General features: G+C 35.6%; 1 protein-coding gene across 12 annotated transcripts in view; it reads left to right on the forward strand.

The window, feature by feature from the left end:
* LOC116287439 (uncharacterized) overlaps window positions 1-21,704 on the forward strand; it is an 83,565-nt gene that overhangs the window by 45,983 nt on the left and 15,878 nt on the right. For 4 of the 12 annotated variants that reach the window (XM_089040376.1, XM_089040377.1, XM_089040384.1 and 1 more), the window contains 24 exons: window positions 5-28; window positions 219-260; window positions 1,418-1,441; window positions 2,585-2,608; window positions 4,226-4,261; window positions 4,454-4,477; window positions 5,673-5,696; window positions 6,842-6,865; window positions 9,153-9,185; window positions 9,378-9,401; window positions 9,551-9,598; window positions 9,776-9,799; window positions 9,949-9,981; window positions 10,183-10,206; window positions 11,726-11,755; window positions 13,317-13,340; window positions 15,682-15,714; window positions 15,916-15,939; window positions 16,929-16,958; window positions 17,169-17,192; window positions 17,640-17,685; window positions 17,807-18,102; window positions 18,360-18,586; window positions 19,062-19,327. In XM_089040376.1, the coding sequence (XP_088896502.1) occupies window positions 5-28; window positions 219-260; window positions 1,418-1,441; window positions 2,585-2,608; window positions 4,226-4,261; window positions 4,454-4,477; window positions 5,673-5,696; window positions 6,842-6,865; window positions 9,153-9,185; window positions 9,378-9,401; window positions 9,551-9,598; window positions 9,776-9,799; window positions 9,949-9,981; window positions 10,183-10,206; window positions 11,726-11,755; window positions 13,317-13,340; window positions 15,682-15,714; window positions 15,916-15,939; window positions 16,929-16,958; window positions 17,169-17,192; window positions 17,640-17,685; window positions 17,807-18,102; window positions 18,360-18,586; window positions 19,062-19,327 (1,408 nt within the window). Of the gene's footprint in view, window positions 1-4; window positions 29-218; window positions 261-1,417; window positions 1,442-2,584; window positions 2,609-4,225; window positions 4,262-4,453; window positions 4,478-5,672; window positions 5,697-6,841; window positions 6,866-9,152; window positions 9,186-9,377; window positions 9,402-9,550; window positions 9,599-9,775; window positions 9,800-9,948; window positions 9,982-10,182; window positions 10,207-11,725; window positions 11,756-13,316; window positions 13,341-15,681; window positions 15,715-15,915; window positions 15,940-16,928; window positions 16,959-17,168; window positions 17,193-17,596; window positions 17,686-17,806; window positions 18,103-18,359; window positions 18,587-19,061; window positions 19,328-21,704 lie in introns of those variants that run through there. The other 8 variants (XM_089040378.1, XM_089040379.1, XM_089040380.1 and 5 more) reach the window with 8 other exon arrangements.

Raw genomic sequence — 21,704 nt, forward strand, 5'->3', positions numbered from 1 at the left:
TCAGGTCTTCTTCCACGCCTTCCCCTTCGTATGTATTCTCATTGTGAACATTTTCATATTTTCTAACAATATCCTGCCCCAATATATCTATCGATAGTAATTTTATATTTATTCCACACTATCTGCAGAACTAATGCTTGTAATATCACATAATTTGCCCTATGACATGGTGCTTCTCCTATTACGACATCTGGTGATTACGATTTTTGACATTTCAGGTAGTCTTCCTATTCCACCTAGTCGTCCAAACCGTGGTCTTGGTATGTATTCTCATTGTGAATATGTTCATATTTTCTAACAATATCCTGCCCCAATATATCTATCGATAGTAATTTTGTATATATTCCACACTATCTGCAGAACAATGCTTGTTGGTATAATTTTAGACTTGAATATAAGATTTTCTCGAGCTGTGATTGGTCGAGCGACAGGTTATTGTGAGACGACAATCATCACTGAAACGATGATTATGAAGTCTCCCAAAGTTTCCCAGATCAGAAGTGATACTAAAACTTTTTTTTTTTAATCCTGAATTTCGACTTTTCTCTAATATTCATGTCTAAGATTATACTAAAACAATTATTCCCCTCAGGCTCAGTGATTATGGTGGTTTTACCTTGCCGCTCGAAGACTCGGGGCTCGGTAAATATTCCATCGATAAACACTTCGCCTTCGGCGAATAACTTTTCATCAGAAAAAATCTGTTATCATTTGGTCAGCTACGATTTCATGCTCACGCCCCCTCATGTGAGCCCATACATTATGTCTCAAAAACACGGTTTTTTATCTTTTCTCGAAATAATGACTATCTAGGCAAAAAACAGAAGTGGATTCAGTTAATTCAACTATTCACAGACTGTATTATATGGTTTAAATTGAATTCTATTGAAAAAAAAAAACCGTACTTTTTGAGTTGAATGTACGCTATTGGATGTATTTTACAAGAGAAAATGCATGACATAACCGGGGTCAAGCTTGAAAATCGTCTCTCCTTGAAATAAAACAGAACCTGTCAAAAGAAAAACAGAAGTGGATTTGAAAACCCCGCCGGGCTTTCCAGAACATTTTGGTATATAATTCATAGGAATTTGTTAAAATTTAGAACCGTATTTTTGCTGATTTTATAAGCTCAAACTATCTGTTGGCCTATACATTCGCCTCTTATGGTTTTTTAGGTTTCGTAGCCTCGAAAATACGCTAACTACTAGTTAGCTAAAAAAACAGAAGATTTACGGGTCATTTAGGATGTTTTGTCACGCAGTTTACTTGTGCTATATAACTTTACTTTTAAGAACAACCTTTTGCTTTGGAAAGAGAGAAAAAAGTCCGAAAAGAGGAAATATTCCAAATGTATGGGCAATTTTTATAATGATTATATTTAGTATACGTTTTTCTTTGTAATTCCTTTTCCTTTCAGATTCATCAGAACAACGTAGCACTGGTAAGGAATTGTGAAATATGTGAAAAAGAAAGAAACTTTAAAACGGAAGACGAGGAAGTGATGTCAAAAACGTCATGCACACACACATTATGATAAAATTACCACCGATGTTCATTTTTTTGACATATCAGACCTATCGATTCGGCTGCAGAGTAAAATTAGTTAATTTATATTGTTCTTCACCATTCCGTCCCCCTCCTAAACCAAATGTGACGCCATAATTTTTTGTATCTATTTTTCAATTATTTTGGCAATACGATTTCAAAAATTCCTGAAAATTTCACGAACGACAAAAGTTTTCGAAAAACAAGGTTTACATTCAGTATTAAAACTTGACACGAACAACTGAGACAAAATAGAAAATAATGCAAAATACAAAATGACTAATTTCGTTGTCAGTAAATTGGCATTTGTAAATGTTTTTGAACATTTTTTAGCTTTATAAAGTAAAAAGCAAGGTCTTTATACAAAAACAACTCTCAACAACACAAATTTAAGCTCATCGTATAATCATGGCTAGCTCGAACAACTTAATAAACAGTTGAATATCTGGTGTAATTTTACATTTCATTCAATATTATAAATAAATTATCTGTAGAAAGATATAAAATTATTGAATGAAAGTCTTCATTGGTTTGCCAATGGGACCCCGCGATAGGAGGCGAACCAAGCTGCACTTTTCTTGAACGAAAAACATACGATAATTGGTTAAAAACAACCGAATTGATTGATTTACAAAGCTAAATAAAGGACGGATATTTGTTGTAATATGCTCTCCGCGTTATATTTCCTGCATTTGAGAGTCGCTCCTGGTATGTATTTTGCTGATGAATATTCTCACATTTCTAGCAATCAATGGTCTTTTTCACAGTATATCTATTGATAGTATTCAAGCCGATATGCCGGTGGCATTTTCTTAACTGTGTTGCGGGAAGGACGGGGTATCACTTGGGTATGGGGGAAGAGTCAATTTTAGAAAATGGGAGAGAGGGGAAATATTATATTGTTGCTAACCTAATAACTATGTAATCTATAGTACATAGGTACACTTAATGTGTATCTATACGTTTATTAACGAATATATATTATATATGGTGTTTCTCATATTACGGCCTCTGTTAATTACGATATTTGACATTTCAGGTAGTCGTTCAATATTTGATTCTGGTATGTATTCTCATTGTGAATATGTTCATATTTTCTAACAATATCCTACCCCAATATATCTATCGATAGTAATTTTGTATATATTCCACACTATCTGCAGAACAATGCTTGTTGGTATAATTTTAGACTTGAATCTAAGATTTTCTTGAGCTGTGATTGGTCGAGCGACAGGTTATTGTGAGACGACAATCACCGCTGAAACGATGATTATGAAGTCTCCCAAAGTTTCCCAGATCAGAAGTGATACTAAAACTTGTTTTCATCCTGAATTTCGACTTTTCTCTGATATTCATGTCTAAAATTATACTAAAACAATTATTCCCTTCAGGCTCAGTGATTATGGTGATTTTACCTTGCCGCTCGAAGACTCGGGGCTCGGTAAATATTCCATCGATAAACAATTCGACTTCGGCGAATAACTTTTCATCAGAAAAAATCTGTTAACATTTGGTCAGCTACGATTTCAAGCTCACGCCCCCTCATGTGAGCCCATACATTATGTCTCAAAAACACGGTTTTTGGATCTTTTCTCGAAATAATGACTATCTAGGCAAAAAACAGAAGTGGATTCAGTTAATTCAACTATTCACGGACTGTATTATATGGTTTAAATTGAATTCTATTGAAAAAAACAAACACCGTACTTTTTTAGTTGAATGTACGCTATTGGATGTATTTTACAAGAGAAAATGCATGACATAACCGGGGTCAAGCTTGAAAATCGTCTCTCCTTGAAATAAAACAGAACCTACTATCAAAAAAAACAGAAGTGGATTTGAAAACCCCGCCGGGCTTTCCAGAACATTTTGGTATATAATTCATAGGAATTTGTTAAAATCTAGAACCGTATTTTTGCTGATTTTATAAGCTCAAACTATCTGTTGGCCTATACATTCGCCTCTTATGGTTTTTAGGTTTCGTAGCCTCGAAAACACGCTAACTACTAGTTAGCTAAAAAAACCAGAAGATTTAGGGGTCATTTAGGATGTTTTGTCACGCAGTTTACTTGTGCTATATAACTTTACTTTTAAGAACAACTTTTTGCTTTGGAAGGAGAGAAAAAAGCCCGAAAAGAGCAAATATTCCAAATGTATGGGCAATTTTTTCCAATGATTATATTTAGTATAAATGCGAAGGTGACTATTGAAAACCTCGCGCGCTGATTGGTCGATAAACTCAGATTATCACACGATATTCACTTCGAATTAGGCGAATAAATATTAAATATTTCATGATTTGCCCTATACTTGACATGTTTAATGAAAAGCAAGACATTATATATCAGACCGCTTAATTCAGCTTAATTCAGATTAAAAACCTCCCCCCACTTACTTATAGCAATAGCTTTGACTTAATAAAATGCTTTGTCTGACTCGGGAATTCCACGTTGAATTTCACGAGAAAACTGATATCGAAGAATAGCTTCTCGATTCGTGTGATATCGGTTTTCGAGTGAAATTCTGCGGAATTCTTCCCAAGTCAGACAGCCATCTACCGAATCCCTAAAACGTTAGTAATTTATGAAGTATAAAGAGCGAGTCTTCGTTGTATATATAGATATATAGACTTAAATGTGACAAAGACAATAACTTTGTCATTTCTTTATTTTCCTTTAAGAGCTGTTTACAAGGATTAGTGCAATAGGTAGTACTGGTAAGGAAGTTTGTTTTATGTATGACTTCGCATGAAAGTATCTTGGTCCTGGGAGGGAAACAAGACAACAACAACACAAGGAAAGCTAGTAAAGTTTTATCTTTGATAACTTACAAAATCATATATATGATTCCTCATATGATTGTCGCCTTAGACTAAAACGTTTTTCTTTGTCATTCCTTTTCCTTTCAGATTCATCAGAACGACGTAGCACTGGTAAGCAATTGTGAAATATGTGAAAAAGAAAGAAAATTTAATACGGAAGACGAGGAAGTGATGTCAAAAACGTCATGCACACACATTGTGATAAAATTATCACCGATGTTCTTTTTTTTTTTTGACATATTAGACCTATCGATTCGGCTGCAGAGTAAAATTAGTTAAAATTTATATTGTTCTTCACCATTCCGTCCCCCTCCTAAACCAAATGTGACGCCATAATTTTTTGTATCTATATTTTAATTATTTTGGCAATACGATTTCAAAAATTCCTGAAAGTTTCTAATTATTTTATTTCAGTGTAAATCAATATTTCTGTATTGTAGTTTAGATACTCTTTTGCATATTTCCATATACGGGGTGGATAGAGGGTGATATTTATCTAACCCTACCAGTCTCCATCCAATGATAGTTTTGAGAGAAAGTCTTTGATTTGTCGATTCGTCGAGAAAAATGCTTGTCCAAAATGATAATAATATACGATCTCGCGCGCTGATTGGTCGAGGAAGTCGGATTATCACACGATATTCACTTCGCCTTCGGCGAATAAATATTGAATATTTCAGGATTTGCCCTAATTTATCATGACGTCACATGTAAACTATCTTTTGTTTTAAGGCTAAGTACTTTGATCGTGGGAGGGAGACATTTGAAGTAAAACTCAGTCCGCAAATTCAGTATCTGTAACTTAGAATAGCGTGTATATTGTAGGACCATGTGTTGTCTGACTCGGGAATTCCACGTTGAATTTCACGAGAAAACTGATATCGAAAGGATAGCTTCTCGATTCGTGTGATATCGGTTTTCGAGTGAAATTCTGCGGAATTCTTCCCATGTCAGACAACGATCTACCGAATCCCTAAAACGTTAGTAATTTATGAAGTATAAAGAGCGAGTCTTCGTTGTATATATAGATATATAGACTTAAATGTGACAAAGACCATAACATTTCATTTCTTTATTTTCCTTTCAAAAAGCATTATTGAAATACGTAGTACTGGTAAGAAATTTTGTTGTATGTATGACGTCACATGAAAGTATCTTGGTCCTGGGAGGGAAACAAGACAGCAACAACACAAGGAAAGCTAGTAAAGTTTTATCTTTGATAACTTAGAAAGTCATATACATGAATCCTTATATGATTGTCGCCTTAGACTAAAACGTTTTTCTTTGTCATTCCTTTTCCTTTCAGATTCATCAGAACGACGTAGCACTGGTAAGCAATTGTGAAATATGTGAAAAAGAAAGAAACTTCAATACGGAAGACGAGGAAGTGATGTCAAAAACGTCATGCACACACACATTGTGATGAAATTATCACCGATGTTCATTTTTTTGACATATCAGACCTATCGATTCGGCTGCAGAGTAAAATTAGTTAAAATTTATATTGTTCTTCACCATTCCGTCCCCCTCCTAAACCAAATGTGACGCCATAATTTTTTGTATCTATTTTTCAATTATTTTAGCAATACGATTTCAAAAATTCCTGAAAATTTCACGAACGACAAAAGTTTTCGAAAAACAAGGTTTACATTCAGTATTAAAAAATGACACGAACAACTGAGACGAAATAGAAAATAATGCAAAATACAAAATGACTAATGTCGTTGTCAGTAAATTGGCATTTGTAAATGTTTTTGAACATTTTTTAGCTTTATAAAGTAAAAGGCAAGGTCTTTATACAAAAACAACTCTCAAAAACACAAATTTAAGCTCATCGTATAATCATGGCTAGCTCGAACAACTTAATAAACAGTTGAATATCTGGTGTAATTTTACATTTAATTCAATATATAAATAAATTATCTGTAGAAAGATATAAAATTATTGAATGAAAGTCTTCATTGGTTTGCCGATGGGACCCCGCGATAGGAGGCGAACAAAGCTGCACTTTTCTTGAACGAAAAACATACGATAATTGGTTAAAAACAACCGAATTGATTGATTTACAAAGCTAAATAAAGGACGGATATTTGTTGTAATATGCTCTCCGCGTTATATTTCCTGCATTTGAGAGTCGCACCTGGTATGTATTTTGCTGATGAATATTCTCATATTTTCTAGCAATCAATGGTCTTTTTCACAGTATATCTATTGATAGTATTCAAGCCGATATGCCGGTGGCATTTTCTTAACTGTGTTGCGGGAAGGACGGGGTATCACTTGGATATGGGGGAAGAGTCAATTTTAGAAAATGGGAGAGAGGGGAAATATTATATTGTTGCTAACATAATAACTATGTAATCTATAGTACATAGGTACACTTAATGTGTATCTATACGTTTATTAACGAATATATATTAAGTATGGTGTTTCTCCTATTACGGCCTCTGCTAATTACGATTTTTGACATTTCAGGTCGTCGTTCAATATTTGATTCTGGTATGTATTCTCATTGTGAATATGTTCATATTTTCTAACAATATCCTACCCCAATATATCTATCGATAGTAATTTTGTATATATTCCACACTATCTGCAGAACAATGCTTGTTGGTATAATTTTAGACTTGAATCTAAGATTTTCTCGAGCTGTGATTGGTCGAGCGACGGGTTATTGTGAGACGACAATCACCGCTGAAACGATGATTATGAAGTCTCCCAAAGTTTCCCAGATCAGAAGTGATACTAAGACTTTTTTGCATCCTGAATTTCGACTTTTCTCTGATATTCATGTCTAAAATTATACTAAAACAATTATTGCCTTGCCGCTCGAAGACTCGGGGCTCGGTAATTCCATCGATAAACACTTCGCCTTCGGCGAATAACTTTTCATCAGAAAAAATCTGTTAACATTTGGTCAGCTACGATTTCATGCTCACGCCCCCTCATGTGAGCCCATACATTATGTCTGAAAAACACGGTTTTTTATCTTTTCTCGAAATAATGACTATCTAGGCAAAAAACAGAAGTGGATTCAGTTAATTCAACTATTCACAGACTGTATTATATGGTTTAAATTGAATTCTATTGGGAAAAAAACACCGTACTTTTTGAGTTGAATGTACGCTGTTGGATGTATTTTACAAGAGAAAATGCATGACATAACCGGGGTCAAGCTTGAAAATCGTCTCTCCTTGAAATTAAACAGAACCTACTATCAAAAAAAAACAGAAGTGGATTTGAAAACCCCGCCGGGCTTTCCAGAACATTTTGGTATATAATTCATAGGAATTTGTTAAAATTTAGAACCGTATTTTTGCTGATTTTATAAGCTCAAACTATCTGTTGGCCTATACATTCGCCTCTTATGGTTTTTTAGGTTTCGTAGCCTCGAAAATACGCTAACTACTAGTTAGCTAAAAAAACAGAAGATTTACGGGTCATTTAGGATGTTTTGTCACGCAGTTTACTTGTGCTATATAACTTTACTTTTAAGAACAACCTTTTGCTTTGTAAAGAGAGAAAAAATCCCGAAAATAACAAATATTCCAAATGTATGGGCAATTTTTTCCAATGATTATATTTAGCATAAATACGCAGGTGATTATTGAAAATCTCGCGCGCTGATTGGTCGATAAACTCAGATTATCACTCGATATTCACTTCGAATTAGGCGAATAAATATTAAATATTTCATGATTTGCACTAATTTATCATGACGTCAAATGAAAGCTATCTTTTGTTTTAAGGCTAATTACTTTGATCGTGGGAGGGAGACAGTTAAAATAAAAGTCCACAAATTCAGTATCTGTAACTTAGAAAAGCGTATATATTGTAGGATAATCACCAATTTAATTATACTTGACGTGTTTAACGAAAAGCAAGACATTATTTATCAGACCGCTTAATTCAGCTTAATTCAGATTAAAATTAGTTGAAATTCTTATAGTTTTTCACTTTTGTTCCTTATAGCAATATAAGTAGTGTTTGAGGCGTAGCCGAGTGCTTTTATATCTGATAAAACACGATCTGCTAGTTTTTTGAACTGCTTAAAACACTCATGAACAATTTATAAGATTTTGGTTCAACTGGAGCCACCATACATGTCACGAACATGGATTTATACTTCGATAGAGATTTGACGTCACTGGCATGCACAACCAGATTCAATAGGAGCTCCCACACGTTGGATATTGCGTGCCAAGGCAAAGACAGGCACGTTAGTCAAAGATCAGTAGGGTTGACTATGACCTTGATGAAGCTCTATGTCTTCATCTAAACTTGGATGCATACTTCATCTCTGATGAAGTCATCCTCATAGTATTCGAGTGGTCTTTATATAAAGATCACATGTGTCTTTATATAAAATCACTTGAATACTAATGAAGAGGACTTTATCGGGTATAAAGTTTCATGCACGTGACGTGTATGGTGGCTCCAATTGGACCATAAGCTTATGAATTATTAATGAGTGTTTTAAGCACTTATAGCAATAGCTGTGATTTATAATAAAATGCTTTGTCTGACTCGGGAATTCCACGTTGAATTTCACGAGAAAACTCATATCGAAAGAATAGCTTCTCGATTCCTGTGATATAGGTTTTCGAGTGTAATTCTGCGGAATTCTTCCCAAGTCAGACAACGATCTACCGAATCCCTAAAACTTTAGTAATTTATGATTATTGTTGCCCGAATTATAAAGAGCGAGTCTTCGTTGTATATATAGATATATAGACTTAAATGTGACAAAGACAATAACTTTGTCATTTCTTTATTTTCCTTTCAGGGTATACAAGCATTAGTGAAACACGTAGTACTGGTAAGGAAGTTTGTTGTATGTATGACGTCGCATGAAAGTATCTTGGTCCTGGGAGGGAAACAAGACAACAACAACACAAGGAAAACTAGTAAAGTTTTATTTTTTATAACTTAGAAAATCATATACATGAATCCTTATATGATTGTCACCTTAGACTAAAACGTTTTTCTTTGTCATTCCTTTTCCTTTCAGATTCATCAGAAGAACGTAGCACTGGTAAGGAATTTTGAAAAATCTGAAAAAGAAAGAAACTTTAATACGGAAGACGAGGAAGTGATGTCTTCGAGTCTTCGTTGTATATATAGATATATAGACTTAAATGTGACAAAGACAATAACTTTGTCATTTCTTTATTTTCCTTTCAGGGTATACAAGCATTAGTGTAACACGTAGTACTGGTAAGGAAGTTTGTGGTATGTATGACGTCGCATGAAAGTATCTTGGTCCTGGGAGGGAAACAAGACAACAACAACACAAGGAAAACTAGTAAAGTTTTATTTTTTATAACTTAGAAAATCATATACATCAATCCTTATATGATTGTCGCCTTAGACTAAAACGTTTTTCTTTGTCATTCCTTTTCCTTTCAGATTCATCAGAAGAACGTAGCACTGGTAAGGAATTAAGAAAAATGTGAAAAAGAAAGAAACTTTAATACGGAAGACGAGGAAGTGATGTCTTCGAGTCTTCGTTGTATATATAGATATATAGACTTAAATGTGACAAAGACAATAACCTTGTCATTTCTTTATTTTCCTTTCAGAGTTTGCAAGCATTAGTGAAGGACGTAGTTCTGGTAAGGAAGTTTGTTGTATGTATGAAGTCACATGAAAGCTATCTTTTGTTTTAACACTGGTCCTGGGAGGGAAACAAGACAGCAACAACACAAGGAAAGCTAGTAAAGTTTTATCTTTGATAACTTAGAAAATCATATATATGATTCCTTATGTGATTGTCGCCTTAGACTAAAACGTTTTTCTTTGTCTTTTCCTTTCAGATTCATCAGAACAACGTAGCACTGGTAAGCAATTGTGAAATATGTGAAAAAGAAAGAAACTTTCATACGGAAGACGAGGAAGTGATGTCAAAAACGTCATGCACACACACATTGTGATAAAATTATCACCGATGCTCATTTTTTTGACATATCAGACCTATCGATTCGGCTGCAGAGTAAAATTAGTTAAAATTTATATTGTTCTTCACCATTCCGTCCCCCTCCTAAACCAAATGTGACGCCATAATTTTTTGGTTTTTTTTTTTTTAATTATTTTGGCAATACGATTTCAAAAGTTCCTGAAAGTTTCTAATTATTTTCTTTCAGTGTAAATCAATATTTCTGTACTGTAGTTTAGATACTCTTTTGCATATTTCCATATACGGGGTGGATAGAGGGTGATATTTATCTAACCCTACCAGTCTCCATCCAATGATAGTTTTGAGAGAAAGTCTTTGATTTGTCGATTCGTCGAGAAAAATGCTTGTCCAAATGATAATAATATACGATCTCGCGCGCTGATTGGTCGATAAACTCGGATTATCACACGATATTCACTTCGCCTTTGGCGAATAAATATTAAATATTTCAGGATTTGCCCTAATTTATCATGACGTCACATGTAAGCTATCTTTTGTTTTAAGGCTAAGTATTTTGATCGTGGGAGGGAGACAGTTGAAGTAAAACTCAGTCCGCAAATTCAGTATCTGTAACTTAGAATAGCGTATATATCGTAGGATAATGCGTTGACTGACTCGGGAATTCCACGTTGAATTTCACGAGAAAACTTATATCGAAAGAATAGCTTCTCGATTCGAGTGAAATTCTGCGGAATTCTTCCCAAGTCAGAGAACGATCTACCGAATCCCTAAAACGTTAGTAATTTATGATTATTGTCGACTGAAGTATAAAGAGCGAGTCTTCGTTGTATATATATAGATTTAAAACACTCATTAATAATTCATAAGCTCATGGTCCAATTGGAGCCACCATACATGTCACGTGCATGAATCTTTATACCCGATAAAGTCCTCTTCATTAGTATTCAAGTGATTTTATATAAAGATACATGCGTCTTTATATAAAGACACATGTGATCTTTATATAAAGACCACTCGAATACTATGAGGATGACTTTATCAGGGATGAAGTATGCATCCAAGTTTAGATGAAGACATAGAGCTTCATCAAGGTCATACTCAACCCTAATGATCTTTGACTAACGTGCCTGTCTTTACCTTGGCACGCAATATCCAACGTGTTGGAGCTTCTATTGAATCTGGTTGCGCATGCCCGTGACTTCAAATCTCTATCGAAGTATAAAAATCCATGTTCGTGACATGTATGGTGGCTCCAGTTGAACCAAAATCTTATAAATTGTTCATGAGTGTTTTAAGCAGTTCAAAAAACTCGTAGATCGTAGATCGGCTACGCCTCGTGCTTTTATACCTGATAAAACACTCCTACTCGTTTTTTAAACAGTACATATAGACTTAAATGTGACAAAGACAATAACCTTGTCATTTCTTTATTTTCCTTTCAGACTTTAAAAGCATTAGAAAGCGTAGTACTGGTAAGGAAGTTTGTTGTATGTATGACGTCACATGAAAGCTATCTTTTGTTTTAACACTAAGTATATCTTGGTCCTGGGAGGGAAACAAGACAGCAACAACACAAGGAAAGCTAGTAAAGTTTTATCTTTGATAACTTAGAAAATCATATATATGATTCCTTATATGATTGTCGCCTTAGACTAAAATGTTTTTTATTTGTCATTCCTTTTCCTTTGAGATTCATCAGAACGACGTTCTTCACCATTCCGTCCCCCTCCTAAACCAAATGTGACGCCATAATTTTTTGTATCTATTTTCTAATTGTTTTGGCAATACGATTTCAAAAATTCCTGAAAGTTTCTAATTATTTTCTTTCAGTTTAAATCAATATTTCTGTACTGTACTTTTCGAGAAGCTTGAAAACTAAGCTTACTAAATTTTGAGATTCGATTTTACCAGTTTTCATGTTTGTTTTCATGTGTGAGAAAGATACAAAAAGCACGAACGACAAAAGTTTTCGAAAAACAAGGTTGACATTCAGTATTAAAACTTGACACGAACAACTGAGACAAAATAGAAAATAATGCAAAATACAAAATGACTCATTTCTTTGTCAGTAATTCGCATTTGTAGATGTTTTTGAACATTTTTTAGCTTTATAAAGTAAAAGGCAAGGTCTTTATACAAAACAACTCTCAAAAACACAAATTTATAAGCTCATCGTATAATCATGGCTAGCTCGAACAACTTAATAAACAGTTGAATATCTGGTGTAATTTTACATTTCATTCAATATATAAATAAATTATCTGTAGAAAGATATAAAATTATTGAATGAAAGTCTTCGTTGGTTTGCCGATGGGACCCCGCGATAGGAGGCGAACAAAGCTGCACTTTTCTTGAACGAAAAACATACGATAATTGGTTAAAAACAACCGAATTGATTGATTTACAAAGCTAAATAAAGGACGGATATTTGTTGTTGTATGCTCTCCGGATTATATTTCCTCCAGCATTACAATAAATTAAGCTTATCAATAGAAATATTAAAAGTTTTGAGAGAAAGTCTTTGATTTGTCGATTCGTCGAGAAAAATGCTTGTCAAAAAAATAATAATATACGATTGTTTGTTAAAAACACACACCTGAATTCTTGAACAACACTTCCTGGTCCATATCTTTGACTACATGAAAGTTTTTTTTTAATTGTTGTTGATCTATAACTTGCGACTTTTTCTGTGCATTTGAGAGTCGCACCTGGTATGTATTTTGCTGATGAATATTCTCATATTTTCTAGCAATCAATGGTCTTTTCACAGTATATCTATTGATAGTGATATGCCGGTGGCATTTTCTTAACTGTGTTGCGGGAAGGACGGGGTATCAGTTGGATATGGGGGAAGAGTCAATTTTAGAAAATGGGAGAGAGGGGAATTATTATATAGTTGCTAACCTAAAAACTATATAATCCATAGTACATAGGTACACTTAATGTGTATCTATACGTTTATTAACGAATATAAATCAAATATGGTGTTTCTCCTATTACGGCCTCTGCTAATTACGATTTTTGACATTTCAGGTCGTCGTCCACACCGTGTTCCTGGTATGTATTCTCATTGTGAATATGTTCATATTTTCTAACAATATCCTACCCCAATATATCTATCGATAGTAATTTTGTATATATTCCACACTATCTGCAGAACAATGCTTGTTGGTATAATTTTAGACTTGAATCTAAGATTTTCTCGAGCTGTGATTGGTCGAGCGACAGGTTATTGTGAGACGACAATCACCGCTGAAACGATGATTATGAAGTCTCCCAAAGTTTCCCAGATCAGAAGTGATACTAAAACTTGTTTTCATCCTGAATTTCGACTTTTCTCTGATATTCATGTCTAAAATTATACTAAAACAATTATTCCCTTCAGGCTCAGTGATTATGGTGATTTTACCTTGCCGCTCGAAGAGTCGGGGCTCGGTAAATATTCCATCGATAAACACTTCGCCTTCGGCGAATAACTTTTCATCAGAAAAAATCTGTTAACATTTGGTCAGCTACGATTTCATGCTCACGCCCCCTCATGTGAGCCCATACATTATGTCTGAAAAACACGGTTTTTTATCTTTTCTCGAAATAATGACTATCTAGGCAAAAAACAGAAGTGGATTCAGTTAATTCAACTATTCACAGACTGTATTATATGGTTTAAATTGAATTCTATTGGGAAAAAAACACCGTACTTTTTGAGTTGAATGTACGCTGTTGGATGTATTTTACAAGAGAAAATGCATGACATAACCGGGGTCAAGCTTGAAAATCGTCTCTCCTTGAAATTAAACAGAACCTACTATCAAAAAAAACAGAAGTGGATTTGAAAACCCCGCCGGGCTTTCCAGAACATTTTGGTATATAATTCATAGGAATTTGTTAAAATTTAGAACCGTATTTTTGCTGATTTTATAAGCTCAAACTATCTGTTGGCCTATACATTCGCCTCTTATGGTTTTTTAGGTTTCGTAGCCTCGAAAATACGCTAACTACTAGTTAGCTAAAAAAACAGAAGATTTACGGGTCATTTAGGATGTTTTGTCACGCAGTTTACTTGTGCTATATAACTTTACTTTTAAGAACAACCTTTTGCTTTGTAAAGAGAGAAAAAATCCCGAAAATAACAAATATTCCAAATGTATGGGCAATTTTTTCCAATGATTATATTTAGCATAAATACGCAGGTGATTATTGAAAATCTCGCGCGCTGATTGGTCGATAAACTCAGATTATCACTCGATATTCACTTCGAATTAGGCGAATAAATATTAAATATTTCATGATTTGCACTAATTTATCATGACGTCAAATGAAAGCTATCTTTTGTTTTAAGGCTAATTACTTTGATCGTGGGAGGGAGACAGTTAAAATAAAAGTCCACAAATTCAGTATCTGTAACTTAGAAAAGCGTATATATTGTAGGATAATCACCAATTTAATTATACTTGACGTGTTTAACGAAAAGCAAGACATTATTTATCAGACCGATTAATTCAGCTTAATTCAGATTAAAATTAGTTGAAGTTCTTATTGTTTTTCACCTTTGTGCCTTATAGCAATATGAGTAGTGTTTAAAAAACGAGTATAGGAGTGTTTTATCAGGTATGAAAGCACGAGGCGTAGCCGATCTACGATCTACGAGTTTTTTGAACTGCTTAAAACACTCATGAACAATTTATAAGATTTTGGTTCAACTGGAGCCACCATACACATCACGAACATGTATTTATACTTCGATAGAGATTTGACGTCACTGGCATGCACAACCAGATTCAATAGGAGCTCCCACACGTTGGATATTGCGTGCCAAGGCAAAGACAGGCACGTTAGTCAAAGATCAGTAGGGTTGAGTATGACCTTGATGAAGCTCTATGTCTTCATTTAAACTTGGATGCATACTTCATCTCTGATAAAGTCATCCTCATAGTATTCGAGTGGTCTTTATATAAAGATCACACGTGTCTTTATATAAAATCACTTGAATACTAATGAAGAGGACTTTATCGGGTATAAAGTTTCATGCACGTGAAGTGTATGGTGGCTCCAATTGGACCATAAGCTTATGAATTATTAATGAGTGTTTTAAGCACTTATAGCAATAGCTGTGACTTATAATAAAATGCTTTGTCTGACTCGGGAATTCCACGTTGAATTTCACGAGAAAACTCATATCGAAAGAATAGCTTCTCGATTCGTGTGATATCGGTTTTCAAGTGTAATTCTGCGGAATTCTTCCCAAGTCAGATAACGATCTACCGAATCCCTAAAACTTTAGTAATTTATGATTATTGTTGCCCGAATTATGAAGAGCGAGTCTTCGTTGTATATGTAGATATATAGACTTAAATGTGACAAAGACAATAACCTTGTCATTTCTTTATTTTCCTTTCAGAGTTTGCAAGCATTAGTGAAGGACGTAGTTCTGGTAAGGAAGTTTGTTGTATGTATGAAGTCACATGAAAGCTATCTTTTGTTTTAACACTGGTCCTGGGAGGGAAACAAGACAGCAACAACACAAGGAAAGCTAGTAAAGTTTTATCTTTGATAACTTAGAAAATCATATATATGATTCCTTATATGATTGTCGCCTTAGACTAAAACGTTTTTCTTTGTCTTTTCCTTTCAGATTCATCAGAACAACGTAGCACTGGTAAGCAATTGTGAAATATGTGAAAAAGAAAGAAACTTTCATACGGAAGACGAGGAAGTGATGTCAAAAACGTCATGCACACACACATTGTGATAAAATTATCACCGATGCTCATTTTTTTGACATATCAGACCTATCGATTCGGCTGCAGAGTGAAATTAGTTAAAATTTATATTGTTCTTCACCATTCCGTCCCCCTCCTAAACCAAATGTGACGCCATAATTTTTTGTATCATTTTTTAAAATTATTTTGGCAATACGATTTCAAAAGTTCCTGAAAGTTTCTAATTATTTTCTTTCAGTGTAAATCAATATTTCTGTACTGTAGTTTAGATACTCTTTTGCATATTTTCATATACGGGGTGGATAGAGGGTGATATTTATCTAACCCTACCAGTCTCCATCCAATGATAGTTTTGAGAGAAAGTCTTTGATTTGTCGATTCGTCGAGAAAAATGCTTGTCCAAATGATAATAATATACGATCTCGCGCGCTGATTGGTCGATAAACTCGGATTATCACACGATATTCACTTCGCCTTTGGCGAATAAATATTAAATATTTCAGGATTTGCCCTAATTTATCATGACGTCACATGTAAGCTATCTTTTGTTTTAAGGCTAAGTATTTTGATCGTGGGAGGGAGACAGTTGAAGTAAAACTCAGTCCGCAAATGCAGTATCTGTAACTTAGAATAGCGTATATATTGTAGGATAATGCGTTGACTGACTCGGGAATTCCACGTTGAATTTCACGAGAAAACTTATATCGAAAGGATAGCTTCTCGATTCGTGTGATATCGGTTTTCGAGTGAAATTCTGCGGAATTCTTCCCAAGTCAGACAACGATCTACCCAATCCCTAAAACTTTAGTAATTTATGATTATTGTTGCCCGAATTATGAAGAGCGAGTCTTCGTTGTATATGTAGATATATAGACTTAAATGTGACAAAGACAATAACCTTGTCATTTCTTTATTTTCCTTTCAGTGATTAGAAGAATATCAAAGCGTAGGACTGGTAAGGAAGTTTGTTGTATGTAAGACGTGACATGAAAGCTATCTTTCGTTTTAACACTAAGTATCTTGGTCCTGGGAGGGAAACGAGACAGCAACAACACAAGGAAAGCTAGTAAAGTTTTATCTTTGATAACTTAGAAAATCATATATATGATTCCTTATATGATTGTCGCCTTAGACTAAAACATTTTTCTTTGTCTTTTCCTTTCAGATTCATCAGAACGACGTAGCACTGGTAAGGAATTGTGAAATATTTGAAAAAGAAAGAAAATTTGATACGGAAGACGAGGAAGTGATGTCAAAAACGTCATGCACACACACATTGTGATAAAATTATCACCAATGCTCACTTTGGATTGGCATATTTTTGCTCAAACTAATTTTCTGAATATATGGGAAGCACGTCATTAAAATTTGACGAGTAAAAAACTCAATTTGTGATCGTATAGTTTCCAAAAACGATAAGTAAACTGATGATTTAGATTTGGTCTACTTTTCGGTTTACAGTATGGGTACGAAAGCACATTTGAGCCAATTCCAATATGAGGCCATTGCTCTACAAATAAATCTGTGGCTGGGCATTAGCTGAAATCAATATCACATTCAGTTCCACTTTAGTCTCATTTTGCTACCCCACAGACAGGGCTCTATGCAAGCTACTAGAGAAGTTTTTCCTTTTTAGCAGAAGGTCTAGAAGACGTCATTTCAGAATCGAAAAATGTCACAATGTAAGTAACACCTCATTCCATTTTGTTTCTTGCATAGACTCGAACTTGGACTTGGCCTACAAGTAACATAAGAAAGAGTTTCTTCACTCCTTGAAGTTTATTTTATTTTTTTCTTTGACAGAGACGCTGAAGGAGGTTTCCACAATCTGTCTTCATTTGGTGTTCTACTCCAAGTCCCACCAAATGCTGTCACCCATCCTACAGTAATTACATGTAGAAAAATTTCCCCAGACCGTATTCGTCTTCCAACAGAAGAAAATGAAACACTAGTTAGTAATTGTGTAAGATTTGAATCCAATTCTCTAGTCGAACTACAAAAACCCATAATTGTCACACTGGCGCATTCTGGTCCAAGCAAGAAGGAAGGATACGAAACGATAGTGAAGGAACTTCGGGATTCATGGGAACAAAAAAAAGGTTAATTTATCGATCCTCTCAATCTTCTTTAGTTCTAATTTAATTGCTTAAGCTTGATCCGTTAAAGAGAAGTCCTGTTTCTTTTGGATTTGCTTAGTTTGGTGTGTTTAGCAAGCTCAATTTCGCTTTGTCTTGCAACGCATTGCTTTGCTGTGCTGTGCTGTGTTTTCTTCAAACTACACATACACAAACGGTTTAAATTTACAGATTTTTTAAATATATATATATTTAATAATTTCGTTATTACGAATCTTTAGAAATACGAGAAGACATCCCGCTTGCACGTGAACACTTTAATTCAGCGTACATTCGTGTAGAAATCATGATCAAAGGGTGCACAGCTCTTGCAGTTGTTACCAGACTCATCAAAGATACCTTTGAAGTCACAGACAAAGGATGCGTCGTAAGGTCATCTGTATGTGAGGATGTGACATTGGAGTTTCCTGAAGGAGCTGTTGACAAGACTTACATTGGATCCTTAAAGGTTTGTTGAATTAAGTTTTTCTGTTTGTAATGCTGCTGCAGTTCAGTTTCCTGACGGAATAGACGATAAGATTTTCAATGAATCTTCGAAGGTGTTCAAACCGAATTAAAAAAAATACCACCGCAAGAACAGTAGTTGCATGCAAAGCTCAACGGGGTAGAACTAAAAGCGTTGGCCTTTGGCAGCCGCTAAACAGTCCATGCATGCATGACACCGGAGCACTGCTCTAACCAGTTTGAATTAGTAAGGGTTGATTTGAGTGAGAGGAAAGAGAAAAACCGAAAAGCCAGAAAATTCCTCGGACTCAAAAACAGAACCAACCAACTCAGCTCACATGGGGCGACGGGACCGCAGAGGTGGTAGGCGAACGTTTTACTATCACACCATCCTGAATACCCATAAAGTCATGTCTTTTGTCCGTAATGAGTTTGGTTAGGTTTCCTGGAGAAACAATTAATAAGTCATCTTTTTTCAGTTGTTGATGATGCCAGATCACATTGACATTCTTGATGGCATGGCTGCATATCCTTGTCCAATTATTTTAATCGATGGCTTTGATGGCGTTAATTTTACGATTCCCGTAAAGATTAAATTACCACACTCGTATCCCGAGGGATACCCGACTGGAAATGTTTGTCTCCTGACTATGGACGCTCTGCACGAGTGGAAGGATATCACAAATGAAGTCCGTTTTGTTGAAACAGAATCTCTCATTGAACTGCAAGTGAGCCACTTTTCGTGGTAAGTCAGTGATGGTTTCAATCTTTGGACATTTCTTTGTATTTGTTTTAAAGTTGTAACTGGCCACGGCGGTATACAAATAAACTTTATTATAACTAGAGGCTGAGCACAACTCATTCGAAGTAATTTACTTTCTAAAGAAGCTTTACAAACATAAAAAGGGGGACTATGAAACCTCTAAAAATACCCCGAAAGGTAAAAACTCAGTGGCCTCGTGGCCGCCGTGCCAGAGAATGACTCCGCGCATGCGCACCACAGACCACAGGGAACCCAAACTACCACAGGGACCCCAATGCAGTTACATGGCTCCCCAAAATGTTATCCTGTGATAACATTTTCCTTAATTAACAATATGAACTATAACAATCTCAACAATATTCTTCATTTCTTCTATGTGTCCGTCATAATCAACGTTCTTTAACCGTTCTGGCTCCTCGTCGGGGAATTCCGGTCTCCCTGCGATTCTACAAGCAGAACAAGCTTGTTTATAGGTCTCTCCAACTTGGATCTGTTGGGTGTCAGTACCGTGACTGATCGAACTTGACCTTGATCATCCGGATAAACACGTTCACAATTCTAGCCAACGACCATTTGTTTCTTGGGGACAGGGTTTCCTTTAGTAAGACTGCATCTCCTGCTCTGAAGTTCCTTCTCGGTTGGGTCCATTTCGGTCTTGCTTGTAGCTGTTGCAAATATTCTTTGCTCCATCTCTGCCAAAATTCTTGTGCTAGATGTTGTGTTCTTCTCCATTTCCTTTTGCAGTACAGATCTTCTCTTTTGAACTCTCCAGGTGGAGGTAACACGAGTCTTGTCTTCCCAGTGAGCAGCGTACTTGGAGAAATCGGCGGTTCGGACAGGGGGTCGCTGAGTGTCTCCACCGTCAAGGGTCTGCTATTCACGGTAGCCTCTGCTTCACATAGGAAAGTTCTCGGCGTTTCTTCATCAATGCGGGCACCATGCTCTCTTAGAAGTCCGTTCATGACGTTTCTGATTGATCTAATTTGTCTTTACCAAACACCTCCAAAGTTGCTTGCGGAAGCTGGATCCTTGACCAAATCTACGTTGTCCTTTAGTAGTTCTGCTTTCACTTTCTGGTCGTCCATCTCATCAATAGCTCTCTTAAGTTCAGCTTCAGCATCTCTTGACGGTGGATCTTCGTTGTTTGACGTACCACGGGCTGAAATAATCGACCGCGCAGTATGTAAACGGCGGGGCAGGTTCCAGGCGTGACTTAGGCAAATCCGCCATCTTCTGTTCTCCAGTGGTACCTCTGAGGTAACGACACTTCGACCAGTTTCGTCACATGGGTCGATTTCGGCAAAATAATGGGATTCTTGAGTGATTCTGATAGATTTGCTTTCCGAATTCTTCCTCCAACCTTGATAATACCTTTCTCGTCCACGAAGGGGTCCAATGTGTGAAGAGAGCTCGTTTTCTTTAATGCGACTTTCCTTTCTTTGTCCGTCTCGCGGCTGCTGTACTTTGGGCTGTTCTGGATGTCTCGGAGACTCTTTAGTTCAGATGGAGACGCAGCTTTCTGGATTTGTCTGATAATTTCTTCCTCAGCTTCTTCTAGATCCTTGACAGTCATTTCCATTGTGGAGGACGCCCCGTTGCGTTGTTTACAATCTCGTTTTCTTGTGAATTTTGGCTGCACTTGATTCTGTCTCTAAGCTTTCTTTTGTACTTCAAACAAAGAGCTATAGCCTTCTTCGCCTTGTGCCAACTTGAGAATCTTTCTAATCTGCTGAGTATACTGCTAGGTTCTTCCTTGACTATGCTTGCGTTCACCCTGATGTTCTTTACACCTTTTGCTGTTCATTAACGGCAAAGGAATATTCATTGAAGCGAAGAAGCATTGTCATTAGAGCGAACAGGCATACAATAAGGCGAACAGAGTCTTAATAGTGCGATTGAACGTTCATTAAGAAATTTAGCATTGAATTTGACAATCATGAATATGTTTGCGTGGGTTCATCAACGTTTTTGAACTTTCATTAGCGTTTTGGTGCAGACACTAAACCACAACACATATTCAATACAGTGTTTTGGACATTTATTTACGCAATACAAATAAGTATATTGTGCTTTTACGATTGTAGATTTTCAAAAACAAAAAAGTGAATTTATCCTTGAATGTGTTCTCTATTTAAACATCTTGGACGATATGTTTACATGTGGTTGTACCATTGTATGCATTTCTGTGGATCTTCATAGGCACTCAAAAGACGCTAGTCTGACTCATTTGGAATTTGGTTTATTTGTTGAACCATTGCAATATCCAAAAAAGAGGGATTAAAAAACTCAGAACTGACTGATATTTATACCTAAGGGCGCTTTGTTTGTACGAAATCATATTCACGGCTTGTAAAAAAAA

Source organism: Actinia tenebrosa, unplaced genomic scaffold (genome assembly GCF_029948245.1).
Source record: "Actinia tenebrosa isolate PJP-AT-01 unplaced genomic scaffold, QUT_ActTen_1.0 PGA_scaffold7__59_contigs__length_16204524, whole genome shotgun sequence".
Lineage (NCBI taxonomy): Eukaryota > Metazoa > Cnidaria > Anthozoa > Actiniaria > Actiniidae > Actinia > Actinia tenebrosa.